This window comes from Mustela nigripes, chromosome 10 (genome assembly GCF_022355385.1).
Source record: "Mustela nigripes isolate SB6536 chromosome 10, MUSNIG.SB6536, whole genome shotgun sequence".
Lineage (NCBI taxonomy): Eukaryota > Metazoa > Chordata > Mammalia > Carnivora > Mustelidae > Mustela > Mustela nigripes.
In genome coordinates, this window is record NC_081566.1 from 25,656,400 (window position 1) to 25,673,758 (window position 17,359).

A 17,359-nucleotide genomic window follows, 5' to 3' on the forward strand; every position below is an offset into this window, starting at 1 on the left:
ACACACACACACACACACACACACACACACACACACACACACACACACATATTCACACTAAAGCCTGGCTGAAGCATAAAGACTTGCTGCCAAAAATCTAAAAAGAAGAATGTGAGAACTTCTTTTTATTAAGAAGGAACAAGACCTGAGAGATAATAAAAATGGAGTCCCCAGACTAAAAATCCCCTCTTGCCATCTCTGTTATACGTGTCTGACCAAGGAGGGTCTGAGGAGCTGTGTATTCCTACCTGCTGAGGGAAATGTGCAATTCTTTTCCAGGAGCAACTCAACAGGAATAGTAAGAAGATAGTACAAAATGCTACTTTCCCATTCCTATTCTATGTTAAAGTTTTTAAAAAGCAGCAACATCTTCTGACACTGATACCTATGCCCACATGTTCTTCCAACTCCATCACTAGTGTGGGTCAGGCTCTGAGTGCTTCCAGGTGGGTCCGTAGAGTACTTCACAGAAGCCTCACACACAAGATGGCCTTTGTACTGACCTGGGCTCCTTCTTTGGCTGTGGACACTCACTGGAAATGTATGGATCCTTACCTTCGGGAATTTTCCTTAAAAGCTCTCAAAGCTATTTCCCGATCTGTTTCATGGTAATATAAGAGTTCTTACCTCCAAGGGTTGTTAGGGAGATTGAAATAGTGATATAGACAAATAAGCATTTAGCTTATTTTCTGGAACAAAGTAATCCCAAATGTATATTACACCATTTCTCAGTATCGCTATAATTAGATGATGTAGCCTGGCCACACAGGCTCGTTTGCCCCCACCACTTGTTGGCTTCCTCCTAACCATCTTCATTCATCAAGAAAATGGGAAGGCAAGGTCTGGCCACAAACAGGGCAGGCTTTCCAGAGTAAAACCAAGCATCATCAGGCAAGGGAGACAAACATCTCCACACAAGCAGCTCTGATTTGACCCTAGGTTGTTTGAACTTTGTTTCCATGTTGCTCTGTTCCTGAGACCGACAGGCACCCAGAAGACAGACAAGACTTGGACAAAGTTACAAACAGACAAGTGTCCATTCAATCCGCAAACCACTGATATTCAAAAATTATCTGTGATAGCTTAAAATTAATGATTGTGTATGGAAAGGATATCTTGTAAGATTGGACAGTTAGTGTAATTCTTCATAGACCTTGCAGGTAGGTCAGATGTAACGCCAATAATCTTGTCCTTCCTACTTCCTTAGTTATACAGAATATAATGATCATTTCTTATACTCAAAACCACTATCCCTTTTTGTTTCTCCTCATCTTAGAGGATAAAACTAAGACACAAATAAGGGATAAAATATGGTATTAAATGGGGGGATGGGATTCTCTTATCTTCAGTCGAATTGCTTTCTTTGTGCTCTCTGCTTTTACTTAAGACACTAAAACAGGAAGTAGAAGAGACGTGTCAGTGTGTTTTCAACAATATCTTAATTCCTCAGTATTCACTCTAAGATACTATCAGACTCTATCTTCAGTCACCTCCCCAACACCTGTCCTACAAGGCTGCCTAAGAACTGATGACAAAACCCAGGAGTGCCTACTCAGTGGAAACTCTGAAGCAATAGTGTGAATGGAGGACAACATTTTGGAAATCCTCACATTTTATCCGGGGGGCTCCTGGCTCTTTACCCCATTGCCAATTCAGGAAGCCAGACTCTTCTGTATTCATCCATTACCTCACTAGGAGGTATAAGATTCTTGCCTTATTCCAGGAATGGATTCCTGAGTAAGAGCCCTAGTTCTAGAGAAAAATGGCTAAGAGCGAAGACTGACAAACAACCTCCCAGAGACCACCTGAAGGAATCCTATGATGGAAACAATGGCAATCTCATGTAATCAGCATCCCTGACAAAATGCATCCTTTCCTATAACCTTGGCTTTCATAAGCCATCTCTAGAGTCAGCTACAGCCCCAGGCAAAAAGAAGCTAACTGACTAAGCGTAAATGTCTACTACCCAGCTAAGCAGGGGCTCAAAATAGAGATTACGTTTAATTATAGAATAAATAAAAGTTACATGTCTTGCACACCTTAATGGATATACTGAGACTTGAAGTTACTTCATGCCACTACCACTAACTTGTACATAGAACATAATATGAATGGGACTCCCTGGATGTAGCAACTGGTGGCCACATATGGCACAGCTGGCTGTTGCTTAATGGAGTGATGGGGGAGCACAAATACAGTCTTAGAAGACCTTCAGCCTTGAATATAAGGGACAAGTTAAAACAATTAGACAGGGTTGTTGTGTGGTCTAGGGGATGGTGTAGGGGAAGAAAAATAGAGAAGTTGCTGATTAAAAGATGACATCTCAGTAAGGAGAGAGCCAAAGTCCCAAGGTGATGCTGCTTTCCCAAGTTTAAGTGGCTTTTCCCAGCTTTAGTACAAGATCGCCAGAGTGCCATATAGTAAAGAGAATGATTCCCAAAGCTACTTCTATTTTAAAAAACAAAACAAAACAAACCAACAACAACAACAACAACAAAATGTCACAGGCAGTTTGAGGAAAGGACATGGGTTGAAATGACTTTGAAACAGTTCTATAAAATTTTTAGGGCCAAATGTTATATGGCCATAAAACAAGGAGGTTGAGGTCTGCAGGTGCCTACATGATTACTTCCAGTTACTGGCTAAAATACACTTTCCCAAACACACCTCCACAATGAAGGGGCAAAGCCATCAAAGTACACATAGGGGTTCAAGGAAGAAGCACTCTGGGGCAGGGCAAGGGAGGAAAGTGCAGAGGTAGACTGAAAAGACAAAGGGAGAAAAAGAAATGGAGAAGATTAAAAAAAAAGAAGAAGAAGAGCTCACAGGAGCTAGATAGAGCAGCAAGCTTTTAATAAAACTAGCCCAGAATCTATTCATCTTGAAATCTTGTATCGGCTCCTTAGTTTTACAGCCTGTGGTCTCATAGGAGGAAGTCCTTGTTCTGGACAAAACTGGACCAAGACAAGAATGCCTACAGGGTAAAGAGTTTACAGTCTGATGTCATTTTCTGTCTTCTTCTATACTCTCTCAGCCACTCCTACTGCCAAGCACTCAGGGCTCTCCAGCCACCACCTTACCAGGGGAGAAAAGTAATCTGATTAATTAAAGCTGGGAGATGTTATCACTGAGGCATCCTAGACAGTATGTTAATCCTTTCTTGCTTGTGGATGAGGGTAGTGCTACACACACACACACACACACACACACACACACACACACCCCACACACAAACACCAGAATTTTAGGCACCACAGAGTGGGAATGGGGAAGATATTTTTAAAATTTATTTATTAATTCATCATTTATTAAACATCTATCCTATATCAGGCTCTGTTCTGGACTCCAAGGATTCAATGATTACCAGGACATGCTTTAAAAGAGGACACCTTTGGGGCAACTGGATGTCTTCATTGGTTAAGCATCGACTCGTTATTTTAGCTCAGATCATGATCTCAGGGTTGTGAGATTGAGCCACATGTTGGGCTCTGGGCTGAATGTGGAGCCTCCTTGGGACTCCCTCTCTCCCTCTCCCTGTGTCCCTTCTCCTCCTACCCCCTGCTCACATGCTGTCTCTAAGAGAATAAAAATTTACAAACAAACAATAAATAATAAGGAGATCTTTCAAGTTGTCATATAAAAGGTGATTATTCACTCCCCCTGTTTACAAATGCATGAACTTAGCTTTGGAGCATCCCAATTTCAGGGTATGAAATTCATATCATGGAGCAATTTTGTCTAAAGTTTTCAATGTCCAGGAGTGTTCCCTGTGTTCAAAATCCCAGACACCCAGAATAACACCATTTGCTGACTCTATATTAGCTACCCACTAGCTGTTAATCGTGTAGCTTGTCTTGTGGATGCTTCTATAATTCCTCATATTTACATGTGCTCTCCAGCTTATATACCTTGTTCACTCCTTATTTCCTGGGAGAATCATCCTGCTTTGGCATTGAAAAGAGAAGAACAGTGGACTGGGGACAAAATCTGTGTCACTCTAGTCCAGCCATCTAATGACTGCTTGCACCAGAGTGCCCCTGGCTACCTCCAGCAGATTCTTCCACTTATCCCATTCTGGAGTCTGAACCTGCAGGCCACAGGAACAATCTCGCTGCAATGACCAAAGACTTCCCACGTGTCAAATCTGTGGCTATTACTCACCACTTGCTGCCTTACCCAACTTGTGCAGGAATGTGTCACAATTGATACAACACCCCAATGTCAACGTCCAATCGTTTGGTTGGGAGGAAGCTGAGGTTTGCCCTACCAAACTACCAGAACTACCAAAGTTCTGGCTGGGGGAGAAATATCTTACCTTTGAGTGAATTTTGCTGCTTTTACCTGCCCCTGCTCCCTACAGTGCTATTACTTTGCTTTCCCCCAGATATCTGTCACAGCTGTATCACCCTGTGCTAGCTCTCTTCTCCCACCCACTGAGTCCCAAAGGAGCCAGTATCTTTCCTGAGTACTAAAAATCTCCAGGTTGAAGGTAAGCTGGTAAACTGAGAAGGTTAACCACAGACTCGTGGTATTTGGAGCTTCTACTGCTTTTGCTGCTACTACTAATGGAACTATAATTATTGAGGCCCTCCTATGTGCTGGTTCTCTTCCTTGTGCTTATTATCCCCATTTTATATATGGGAGAATAATGCTCGGAGAGGTGATTTGCTCCAGTTTCCATTTGTTCTTACCCAAGGGAAGCCCTAACCCACTCTATCACTCAAAGACATTTTTTCCTATAATGGTCATATTATCTGGACCACTTGTTTAAACCCCCATTATGAGCCAGGTTAAAGTTCCCTCCCATACAGTTCTTGGGTCTCCTGGACATTGGGGCATGTTGCTAATGATCCAGTTAGGATCTCTGAGTGTTCTTTGGCAGTACCGATGTTCCCTAGAACAAGTAGAAAGCTGATTGGCCCAGAACACTCTGAAGTTTCTAATTTTTTTGCCCAACCTTGACAGACTCTCCTTTCTAACCTAGCCAAAAGGACTTGTACTGACTTCATCTCTCTGCAGCAGCTGCATTCGTGGGCCACTGGGGACTTCTCAAACTTCTCTCTCCTTAGGCTTCTGGTATACCCTTAAATCTTGCTCCTTCTCCTGCTTCTGTGAAAATCCCTGGGTAGTCAGACTGATATAGAGACCCCAAACTCAACATATCTAATCCAAACCAGCTCCCCATTTGCTCCTCCTTTTCCTGTACCTTCTACCTGGGCACCACCATCAATTCAGTCAATCAAACAGAACTCCATTTTTTCCCATATACTTATTTATGAGAACAAATTTCTCAGCACTCAGAGCTATGGAAGGAAAAAAGAAAAACAATATAACTGGTGCTAAATCTTGTTTCATTGTAGCAATAATTACATTCATCCACCGAGACAAGAATTAATTTGGGGAAGAAAAGCCACACTTATTAAAATATGCATTCCTCATTTTGTTTACTAGTTATTAGTCAACATTTTAAAAGAGCATTTTGATCAATTTTGGACAAGCAAATGTTTGAAAAAGATAACTCACAGAGAATAAATCTTTTAGCAATTTATAACTTCTGATCAGTATCAATGTTAATATCCTAAGGCTGATAACATACCATTTTTTGCTGATGTTGCCATTGGAAGACAACTGGTAAAGGATATGTAGGATTTTTATGTACTGTCTCTTAGAACTACAGAGTTGTTTTTTTAAAATATGTTTTCAGCAAAGAAAAGGATGACTAAAGATATTTTTTTTCTTTTTTTTTCTTTTAATTTTTTATTTTTTATAAACATATATTTTTATCCCCAGGGGTACAGGTCTGTGAATCACCAGGTTTACACACTTCACAGCACTCACCAAAGCACATACCCTCCTCAATGTCCATAATCCCACCCCCTTGTCCCAAACCCCCTCCCCCGAATCCGAATGTTTATAGCAGCAATGTCCACAATAGCCAAACTATGGAAAGAACCTAGATGTCCATCAACAGATGAATGGATCAAGAAGATGTGGTATATATACACAATGGAATACTATGCAGCCATCAAAAGATATTTTTAAAAATATACATATGTTACATTACTATAAAGTTCTATAGGAGAAGTGGAATGGAAACACAAAGTCAAACAGTAAAAAGTACGATGAATAATTTCCCAATGTTGAAAAAATAAAGTGCATAGCATGAATTTTTCAATGATGACGATGAAGAAATCATTATGTTGATAAATTAAATTTATCTTTAATTGTTGATAATTTAAAATAATATGGCCAGAAATATATTCTCTGCCACCGTTTTCGATGTTGCTCTGAACATACGAAGGGGTTCAGAGTTTTTCAAGTGTTTTAGGGCGTACAAGAGGGCAAAAATAAGTTTGGAAAGCACTGCACTGGCCATTCCAAGTACATTCTACTTCTAAGCATGCCCAGGTTTTTAACAGCCCGAACCCTGGCATCTATCAGTTCTTTCCCTCTGGAATGCTGTTTAATTGTCTGCCAAGCCAACTCCTGCTTATCTTTCAACTCTCCTCTCCAGCTTCTGACCCTTTGGGAACTCTTCCTTGATGCTTTGAACACAATTAGGCACTTTCTCTTCATGTTCCTACCTACCTCAAAGCAGTATCATCACACAGTAGTGGAAGTATATATCTACATGTCTGCCTCACAGTTACGTTGTACAAACCTTTAGGGTGATCTCATTTTATTATTGTATCTCCATTACTGCCACAAACAGATTCAACCACCATTCTCTGAATGAATGATTATGAGTATGGTATTGATAGCTTAGGAAAAAGCTGGTTTACCACAAATTTAAGTCTTCTGCCTTTAAAGATATATTTTCCATTTAAGTGTTGTGGACTAAGGCTAAAGATGTTTAAACTACTGAACCTTAGAGCTCAAGGGGAGCTCATTCATTCATTTACTTATCAAAAAAATTCTACCCTGCATTACCATAGTATTGAAAGCATAAAGTCAAGCTAAAAGTCAGAAATGGGGTGGATGGAAAAGCACAACCATGAATTACATCCTTCTTTCCATGTACTCACTTAAGCCATTGGTAGTCGGAAATTGGATTCAATCTTCAAACCTTCAGGCTGGTGTACTTACCTGCTGGGTCACTCATCTGACCCTCAAAATGCAGGGGTTCTTGAATGTGGACACAAACAGATAATCTTAAGCTTGAGTCTTAAAAAGACTCTATTTAGAAAATCCTAAATGTCTTTCTCTATCATGTTATGCCAGCTATCTGTACTACTCTACACCTGATTTGGGTCAATATGGTTCCCTTGTTCCATCACAATTACCACTGAACAGGAAGAAATAAATAAGATCATGAGCAATTTCATAGTGAGCCAGATCTTTCAGCTATTCAGTTTAGCCTGCTGCTTTTGAAAAGCACATTAAGGAGCATTTTATGGGAGAACAGTTATTCCTAAGAGGTTTAAGAATAAAATATAAATATACCTAGTCTCTTTTGCAATTCATTATGAGTCAGTGACTCATGAGATAATTTAAACATTTCTTGAAACCATTTACATTTAATACCTTCACTCATTTATTCATTCATCCCTTCATTTGGTATTTGCAGAACACCTACTAGATGGGAAGTATCCTGCTTATGCATAAAGGTCACAGTTCTTACTCAGATTTCACTACTTTCTACACACACTTGAGTGTGTGTGTGTGTGTGTCTTGCAGTTCTACATAATTTTAGCACATGCAGACCTTTGTGTAACTACTGCCTCAATCAAGATACTAAGCTGGTTCATCACCATTACGATCTCTTTCTTGCTATCCTCCATATCACAGCCCTACTATATCTCTCCCCTCACACCCCAGTCCTGACCCCGGCAACCACTCAGTTGTTCTTTATAATTACCTCATTGAGAATCCTACATAAATCATACAGTATGTAACTTGTGAGTTTGGTTTATTTTTATTTTTCCAGCATAATACCCTTGAGATTCTAAGTTGTCATATGCATTCATACTTTGTTCCTTTTTAGTTCTGGGTAATATTCCATTGTATGGATGTAGCACAGTTTGGTTAAGCAGCTAGCATGGAAGGACATCTCTGTCATTTTCAGTTCTTAGGCTCTTACAAATAAAAAGCTGCTATGAGGGGCAACTGGGTGGCTCAGTGGGTTAAGCCCCTGTCTTTGGCTCAGGTCATGATCTCAGGGTCCTGGGATCGAGCCCCACATTGGGCTCTCTGCTGAGCAGGGAGCCTGTTTCCCCATCTTTCTCTGCCTGCCTCTCTGCCTACTTGTGATCTCTGTCTGTCGAATAAATAAATAAAATCTAAAGAAAAAAAAAGCTGCTGTGAAACCTGACATATAAGTTTTTGAATGGGCCTTAGGGATAAACATCCAAGAATCCAGTTCCTGGATCATCAGGTAAGTGTAGGCTAAGTTTTATAAGAAACTGCCCAAGTATTGTCTAGAGTGGCTGTGCTATTTTACTTTCCCAAGATCAGTGTATGACAGATATGGTATCTCTGCTTCCCTACCAGCATTTAGTATTGTCACTGTTTGTTTTTTCTTTTTTAAATCTTTTTATTTATTTATTTTTATTTTAGCTCTTCTATAAAGTGTGTTGTAATACCTCATGGTCATTTTAATTTCCATTTCCCTAATGGCTAGTGATACTGAACATCTTTTCATGTGAATATTTTCTTTGGTAAGATGTCTGTTCATGTCTTTGCCCATTTTCCAACTAGAATATTTGTCTAACTATTGAATTTTAAAATTCTTTATAGATTCCAGATACAGATCCTTTAGGAGATGTGTGGTCTGCAAATATTTGCTCCAGGTCTGATATTTCTCTGTTCATCTTAACAAAGTGTTTCTCAGAGAAAATATTTTAAATTTTGGTTAAGTCCAATTTGTAAGTTTTTATTTTTATGAACCATGCTATGAGTGTCATATATAAGCACTTTTCATCTAGGCCTGCCCTCAAGATTTTCTCTTATGTTTTCTTTGAAAAGTTCTATAGGTGTATTTGGGGGGTTCTTTTTAAAATTTAAATTCAATAATTAACATATAATGTATTACTAATTTCAGAGGTAGCGTTCAGTGATTCATCAGCCTTATATAATCCAGTGGTCATTACATCATGTGTCCTACTTATTGTCCATCACCCAGGTACCCCACCCCCTCCAGCAACTCTCAGTTTGTTTCCTATGATTTAGAGTCCCTTATAGTTTGTCTCCTTCTCTGATTTTGTCCTCTTTTATTTTTCTTGGGCTTCTTTTAGTAATTAGCCTCATGCTGTGTGTATTGTTCTTTGACGTGGCTGATGGAGATGTTCTCAGCCTAGCACACTCCTTTTATCCATTATATCTTTCACAGAATTAGTGCTACTATTTGGGTTGCTTCATTCTCCTGTCAAAGTTATGCCCACTTTTGTGCACAAACTTGAGCACAGGGGCTGGAATCTGAGTGGAAGAGTGACAGTTTGAGTCCTTGTCAATCTGAGGTGAAGGCATGTTGACTTGGCATTGAGCAGGTAGCAGGCCGTGCATGCTGACTCGGGCAGGTGGGCGGCTAGACTGTGGATTTGGAATCCATAGGCTGATGACATTTTGTGTGGTGGGGATTGACTGGTTTTGTTCCTGTCATGAATTCCTTTAAATGTTGTTTTTCTGGGGAACTTTACCTCATCTTCTATTCTGAATAAAAGCCTGGCTACATAGAGTATTCTTGGCTGCAGGTTTTTTCCTTTTAAGCACTTTGAATATATCATGCCACTCTCTGCTGAAAAATCCCCTGATAGCCCTATGGGGTAACTGATTTCCTTTCTCTTAATGCTTTCAAAATTCTCTCTCTCTCTCTTTTTTTTATTTAAATATTTTTATTTTTTTATAAACATGTAATGTATTTTTATCTCCAGGGGTACAGGTCTGTGAATCGCCAGGTTTACACACTTCACAGCATTCACCATAGCACATACCCTCCCCGGCGTAAAATTCTCTCTCTCTTTATCACTACTTTTGGCCATCTTATTTACTTTGTAAAAATATGGAATGTGTCACAAATTTTTGTGTCATCTTTTCACAGGGGCCATGCTACTCTTCTCTGAATCGTTCCAATTTTAGTATATGTGATGCGAAAGCAAGAATTGAGCTTATTTTTATATTTGAATCTCTGATTTATGTTAAAATTTTTTACAAGGTGCAAGACTCATATTGAAATTCATTTTCTTTTGCTTATGGACGTCCAGTTGCTATAACACCATTTGCTGAAAATACTTTTGGCTATTAATGTCTACAGTACATATAAAAATATTATTCCTTTCATTTCTCATAGTGGCCATATACTCTTTCTCATTTTCATTTCTTGATCAGTTTTTCTTTGCCTCTCCCCTCCAAAATTTAACTCTGTTAACTTTTTTCTAATTAATGTTTATTTTCTATTTTATTTCTTCTCTTACTTTTATTACTTCTTTTTGTCACCATTTTGTTGATTTAATATGTTATTCCTTGCTGGTTTCTTGGGATGGATACCTAGCTCAGACATCTTCTTTTCTAATATTCAAAACTATAGATTTCACTCTACTTACAGTCTCTTGTATATAACATAAATTTTGATAGGCCCTATTGTCATAATCATTTCACTTAAAAATATGTTCCTATTTCCATTGCAATTTATTCCTTGATCCATGAGGTAATTAGAAATGTATAGCATAATTTCCAAATATTTGTGGATTTCCTAGGGCTTTTTTGGTTGTTTTTGTTGTTATTGACTTCTACCTTATTTCAAATGATATGAGAAAACAAAGACTTCATGATTACAAGCTTTGTAGTTCACTTTTTGGCCCAGAACTCTCAGCAAATTTTCCATGGTACATGAGAATAAGGCACATTCTTTGCTGTTTAAGTATACTATATTAATTTTGTTAATTAAGTCATATGTTAAATATTTTTCAAATATTTTAGGTCTTTATTAGATATTTGTTTAGTTATTATTTTCTAAGAAAATAGTTTTTAAAATAACAAATATGATTGTGGATTTTTCTGTCTTCTTTTTATTTTCATCAAATTTTGCTTTATATATTTTAGGGCATGTTATTGGGTGCATAAACTTTATCACAGTTACATTTTCCAATTATAAAATATGCCTATTTATCTCTCATAATATGTACTATCTTAAAGTTTACTTTATCTGATATAAGAAAGCTACACTGACTTTCTTTGGGCTAGTATTTTCATTTTATATATATATAAATATATATATATATTTTTTTTTTTTGCTGATTCTTCTAATTTCAGTTTTTTTCCTCATATTTAAGATGTGTCTCTTACAAGCACCATATGGTTGGGTTTTGTTTTCAGTCTGATAATTTTTGGCTTTAAAGTGGTATGTTTAGTCCATTTGCTTTTAATGGAATTAATACTTTAGATCATAATCAGTATCTTACTTTTTGTTTCTATTTGTTCTGTTATTTATTCCTATTTTCTTTCCTTGTGTTGCCTTAACTGTATCATTTCATTTCCTGCTCTGTAAGCTTACAAAAGATCATTTATTGTTTAATGGTCACCCTAAAGACTCCAACATGTGTTTTTAACTTATTACTGTCTCAAATTACTAAAATCAGCACTTTTTCTAGATATAGGAAAGGAAAAGACCTTGAATTCTTTATTTTTTTTTTTAATTTTTTATTTTTTATAAACATATATTTTTATCCCCAGGGGTACAGGTCTGTGAATCACCAGGTTTACACACTTCACAGCACTCACCAAATCACATACCCTCCCCAATGTCCATAATCCCCCCCCCTTCTCCCAAACCCCCTCCCCCCGGCAACCCTCAGTTTGTTTTGTGAGATTAAGAGTCACTTATGGTTTGTCTCCCTCCCAATCCCATCTTGTTTCATTTATTCTTCTACCCACTTAAGCCTCCATGTTGCATCACCACTTCCTCATATCAGGGAGATCATATGATAGTTGTCTTTCTCTGCTTGACTTATTTCGCTAAGCATGATACGCTCTAGAATTCTTTATTTTTTTTAATATAATTTTTTATTTTTTATACCAGTCAGAATGGCTAAAATCAACAAGTCAGGAAATGACAGATGCTGGTGAGGATGCGGAGAAAGGGGAACCCTCCTACACTGTTGGTGGGAATGCAAGCTGGTGCAACCTCTCTGGAAAACAGCATGGAGGTTCCTCAAAATGTTGAAAATAGAACTGCCCTATGACCCAGCAATTGCACTATTGGGCATTTACCCTAAAGATACAAACGTAGTGATCCAAAGGGGCACATGTACTCGAATGTTTATAGCAGCAAGACCTTGAATTCTTTAACTTCACTTACTTTATCTTCTGCTTTTTATACAATTGTTGTCAAATTTTAATTCTACATATATTTCAAACCAAAAAGACACTATTGTTATGACTTTTAATATTTTTATCCTTTCTAGTATCATTCATTTCCTTTTGCATGTCTCTACTTCTCATCTTCCATTTCCTTTTTGCTTGCATAACTTCCTTCAGTATTATTTTATTGCTATAATAGATCTAGTTTGTGACTTTCTTTCTATTTTATCCTTCCTGGGGTTTGTAAAACATTTTGAATCTGTTGTTTCATATTTTCTATTACTTTACAAGTCACAGCCATTATCTCCTTGATATTTCTTTTGCCCTAATATCTTTCCCATCTTCTTCTAGAACTCTGATTTACATTAGGAAATTTTCATCAGGTCTCAAAAGTCTCAAGTTATTTTCTATATTTTTCCAACACTTTTTCTCTCTGAGCTTCAAAACAATGTTTTCTATAATTTTCTAGCCCCTTAATTCTTTCTCCTGCTCATAAACTTATCTATTAATTTCCTAATCTCAGTCTGTATTTTTTGTTCCAAAATTTCCACTTAATACATTATAAATTCCAGTTCTCAGGAGATATTCTTCATTTTTAATATACATTTTCTGGCATATTAATCATAATTATCTTAAAACCAATATCCTATGACTCCAATATATGGTCAATCTGTGAGTTTGTATTTATTAATGATTGCTTTCTTCTTTGTTTAGCTAAGTTTACCATAATTTGGCCCTGCTTTTTGACATAACTGATAATTTTTTACTGGTTGCTGGACATTGTGCATGACAACTTACAAAGGTTCTTCATGGTGCTTTCTTCCTCCAGAGGAAGGAAGAAAATATCCAATTTTCTTTTGTTAGGCAGTTAAATATAGGCCACTGACTTTCTTTCACAAAGAGATTTAAGAGTGTTTCAGGCTGGATTTCAGGTTTTGTGTAATCTGGACTATCTCTGTTTGCTTTCACACAAGTGTCTCAGGGCCCCTCCTCTGTGATAGGCCTCAAATCCAACTTTTTCTACCCTCGACTATGAGACTCCTGAAACCATTGTTTGACTTTTTACTCTCTTAGAAGTTATTTTATACTTGTTTTCTTGGGTGCTGTCCCTGAGAATGCATGGGTTAGTAGTTAGCAAATATCTTAAAAGAAAATTATGAGCATAATATCTGGCTTTTTGGGGGATTTCTATTTCTATGGGAGTCTTGGATGACTTGAATGGCCTGATCTTTAATTTTTGTCTCCCTAGTAGTGAGACTTCAGCAGACTTTAGACTGCTCTCTGCTCTGTGTCTATTCTTTTCACTGAGAATTTGGCAATTTCCCTGAATGGAAAAAAACAACAGAGTTATACTTAGAACACACTTCAGTGCATTTTGCTTCTCACTGACATTGGGCCCTCAAATCCTTGTTGTTTCAGCTACTGTCTGATGTCTTCAAATAGCTTTTCCCCCGCCTTGGTATTTTTATCCATTTTTATAGTTAAATGAATCTTATCAATGGCCCAGTTCCAATAAAGTTAGAAAACATTCAGTGCATTCAGTAGTCTGCTCTCACCCAAGTGGTTCTCACTGAAGGCCAAGACTTGTCTTCATAATGGCCAGGCAGATAGATCATTTCTAAAGATTTTCAAACACAGATTAAGTTCCCAGCGATAGACCTGGGACTTATGAAAACCATAGCTGGGTAAACCTTGCTGTCAGAACCCCTTCATATATACACCAAAAAATTTTACCATTAGCAAATCAGATATGCACTAATAGGGGAAACTTGTCTACAGTGTTATATGCTTTTCTGCTATCATTGCTTTTGACGAGGATAAGTCAAGACACTCAAACTCACTATTAAATGGTTTATTATTCTAGCCTACCAGGAAGGCTGAAATGACACATTTGCTTTCATCTAGAAAGCAATACTAAACCTCACAAATTTCTGATTTCTCATGTACTCTAAGCTGAAAATGCAAAATTAAGTGATAAAAGGACTTCAGAGCCTTAAAACTGTATCAGATGCTGTAGAGTCATTGTAACCCAGCTTATTAGCAAAGCATTCATTTGGATCACCATATGTTTAATTTTTTTATTGTGTCCCCCTTTACTTGAGATATGTAGCCTTTCTAAAGGTTGACCTGATTCATTCCAGAGATTTTCATACTCTGGTTTCCTCCTGAACAGCAATAATATATTTTTTTAATTTTTATTTTTTATAAACATATAATGTATTTTTATCCCCTGGGGTACAGGTATGTGAATCACCAGGTTTACACACTTCACAGCACTCACCATAGCACATACCCTCCCCAATGTCCATAACCCCACCTCCCTTCCTCCAACCCCCCTCCCCCCAGCAACTCTCAGTTTGTTTTGTGAGATTAAGAGTCACTATGGTTTGTCTCCCTCCCAATCCTATCTTGTTTCATTTATTCTTCTCCTACCCCCTTAACCCCCCATGTTACATCTCCACTTCCTCATATCAGGGAGATCATATGATAGTTGTATTTCTCTGTTTGACTTATTTCGCTAAGCATGATACCCTCTAGTTCCATCCACATTGTCGCAAATGGCAAGATTTCATTTCTTTTGATGGCTGCATAGTATTCCATTGTGCATATATACCACATCTTCTTTATCCATTCATCTGTTGATGGACATCTAGGTTCTTTCCATAGTTTGGCTATTGTGGACACCAGCAATAATATTTTTTCATCTATTGCTAACCTACTGCTCATCTTCTTTCTTCTCCAATCCATGATACTAGTTGTCCTTCAGAGACTTGCTCATATTTTCTTTAATTATCAATTAAACATGTTCTGGATGCCACTTCACAATGACCTCATTATACATGGATTTGACATATATAGCATTATGTGATCTTCCTTCAATTTATATTTCTCTGCTTCATATTTGATTACTAAGAAGATTCACTTTGCATAACCTTTTAAAAATCACTTATAAAGTGATTTCTAATCTCTATAATCACTCTTTCCAACAAGAAGATTCCTCCCAATTATGCTAGTTCAGTTTTATTTATTTTTTTTAAAGACTTTATTTATTTATTTGACAGACAGAGATCACAAGTAGGCAGAGCAGCAGGCAGAGAGAGAGAGGAGGAAGCAGGCTCCCTGCAGAGCAGAGAGCCCGATGCGGGGCTCGATCCCAGGACCCTGGGATCATGACCTGAGCTGAAGGCAGAGGCTTTAACCCACTGAGCCACCCAGGCACCCCTAGTTCAGTTTTAAAATACATTTTGGTAGAATCCTATTCAAGACTCTTTGAAAGTATATATAAATTATATTGAATAATTACTCTTATCCATATTAACTGACTTAATGACTTATTGATTAACAATAGCAATAAGACATTATTAAAGAAATTTTCTTTCTTAGGAATGTAGAGGTTCCACTCAGTATTAAGGTATCACCCTTTTCCCAGGTAAGGAGGCAAGCCCCACCTGCCTGAATGCTCCAGGATTTCCTCAGGAGCCCAATCCTGGATCATGGATCCTGATAAGCCATGTATGAAGCCCCCAGGTCTTCTGTCACATTGATTACTGTAAACCAGGTTTCACAGTCTAGCCATCTTCTTTACTAATTTTCCCCTTGAGACTCTCCAAGACATAAAATAGATCTTATTACACATCAGCAATTTATTTACATCTAGATCATATATTTGTCTAGAACATCCTGAGTCTTTGCCATTCTAATACCTTCTTCTTGTCTATATTGAAACATTTGACCGATTCTTCCAAAAACCATTCTCAGTCCAATGCAGCTAATTCATTGAGAAAATTTATTTTTCTCTTTCTTTCTTTTTTCCTCAAACTCATGTCACATAATCATTTGGGGCCTGCTCCATTTGTCTACCATATTTGGTCTTCACTTCACTTACCCAGGTGACTGATGGCTTCCTTGTCCCAAGGCCACGTGGCAGCACCAGCAAGGTCTTCCCGCACTGAGCTAGCAAAGTAGACATTGAGGAAGTGAGTACTGTTGAGCTGCAGTGCCTCCTTCAGCTCCTTCACACTCATGTATGCCCTGGAAAGTACACAAAACAGAAATGCCACACCAAAGGATCAGTACATAGAAAGCAGGACCATACCTAATCATACTGACATTCTCAGCCATCACTGCCCCTTAGAGGGGCAGAAAGACAGAGACCAAGCTGTCATGAAGATAACAAAAAAGGTACTAGTACACATTTGGGATATTTATTCCAAGATAAATAATATCTTACCTTTTAGCACTATATTATTTATATGAATATTCAGTGTTTAATGTCATACTCAATTCCCATTCTACATCTATATTATTTCTTTAAGATAAATCCAATGATACTCCTAATTATTTGCCCTGAGTATTAACCTCAGGCCATGGTGAAGAAGGCCTTCCACCTCTCAGTTCCTGGTTCCTTCTATCACACTGCATGAACATTATTATGATCAGAAGACCAACTGAATCTCTATTTCAGTATATGCTTGTTTCAGGCATTATTTTTTTTTTTTTTTTAAAAAAAAGGTGGGGCGCCTGGGTGGCTCAGTGGGTTAAGCCGCTGCCTTCGGCTCAGGTCATGATCTCAGAGTCCTGGGATCGAGTCCCGCATTGGGCTCTCTGCTCAGTGGAGAGCCTGCTTCCCTCTCTCTCTCTCTGCCTGCCTCTCCATCTACTTGTGATTTCTCTCTGTCAAATAAATAAATAAAATCTCTAAAAAAAAAAAAAAGGTGGATAGGAAACATAAAGTAAAAAGAGGAAAAAACAGATGAGTTATAGGTAGAAGAGGATATCATAAAGTATCATAAAGTTACTGCAAGGACTTTTAACTATATGTATATATATATATATTTTTTTATAGTGCTTTAATCCACAGAAACTACTCCAACTCCATTACCTTATGCTCTTTACTGAGTATCTCTACTGGTGGACTTCAACGTAACTAGGCAGTATTATGTTTGCACTTACACACAGAATTAAAGGTCTATTAAAAACACATGCCTTGTGAGATTAAGAGTGAGGGTTGCTGGGGAGATGGGGGTTGGGAGAAGGGGGTGGGATTATGGACATTGGGGAGGGT

General features: G+C 37.8%; 1 protein-coding gene and 1 non-coding gene across 2 annotated transcripts in view; both read right to left on the reverse strand.

Moving 5' to 3' along the window:
- The window catches only part of PAPPA2 (pappalysin 2), a 286,664-nt gene that overhangs the window by 161,157 nt on the left and 108,148 nt on the right, over positions 1-17,359 (reverse strand). Inside the window, exon 3 of the mRNA XM_059412848.1 lies at positions 16,181-16,326. Within this exon, the coding sequence (XP_059268831.1) occupies positions 16,181-16,326 (146 nt within the window). The remainder of the gene's footprint in view (positions 1-16,180; positions 16,327-17,359) is intronic.
- On the reverse strand, positions 9,992-10,094 carry LOC132026377 (U6 spliceosomal RNA). Its single transcript, XR_009406889.1, has one exon. It is a non-coding gene; the product is annotated as a U6 spliceosomal RNA (small nuclear RNA).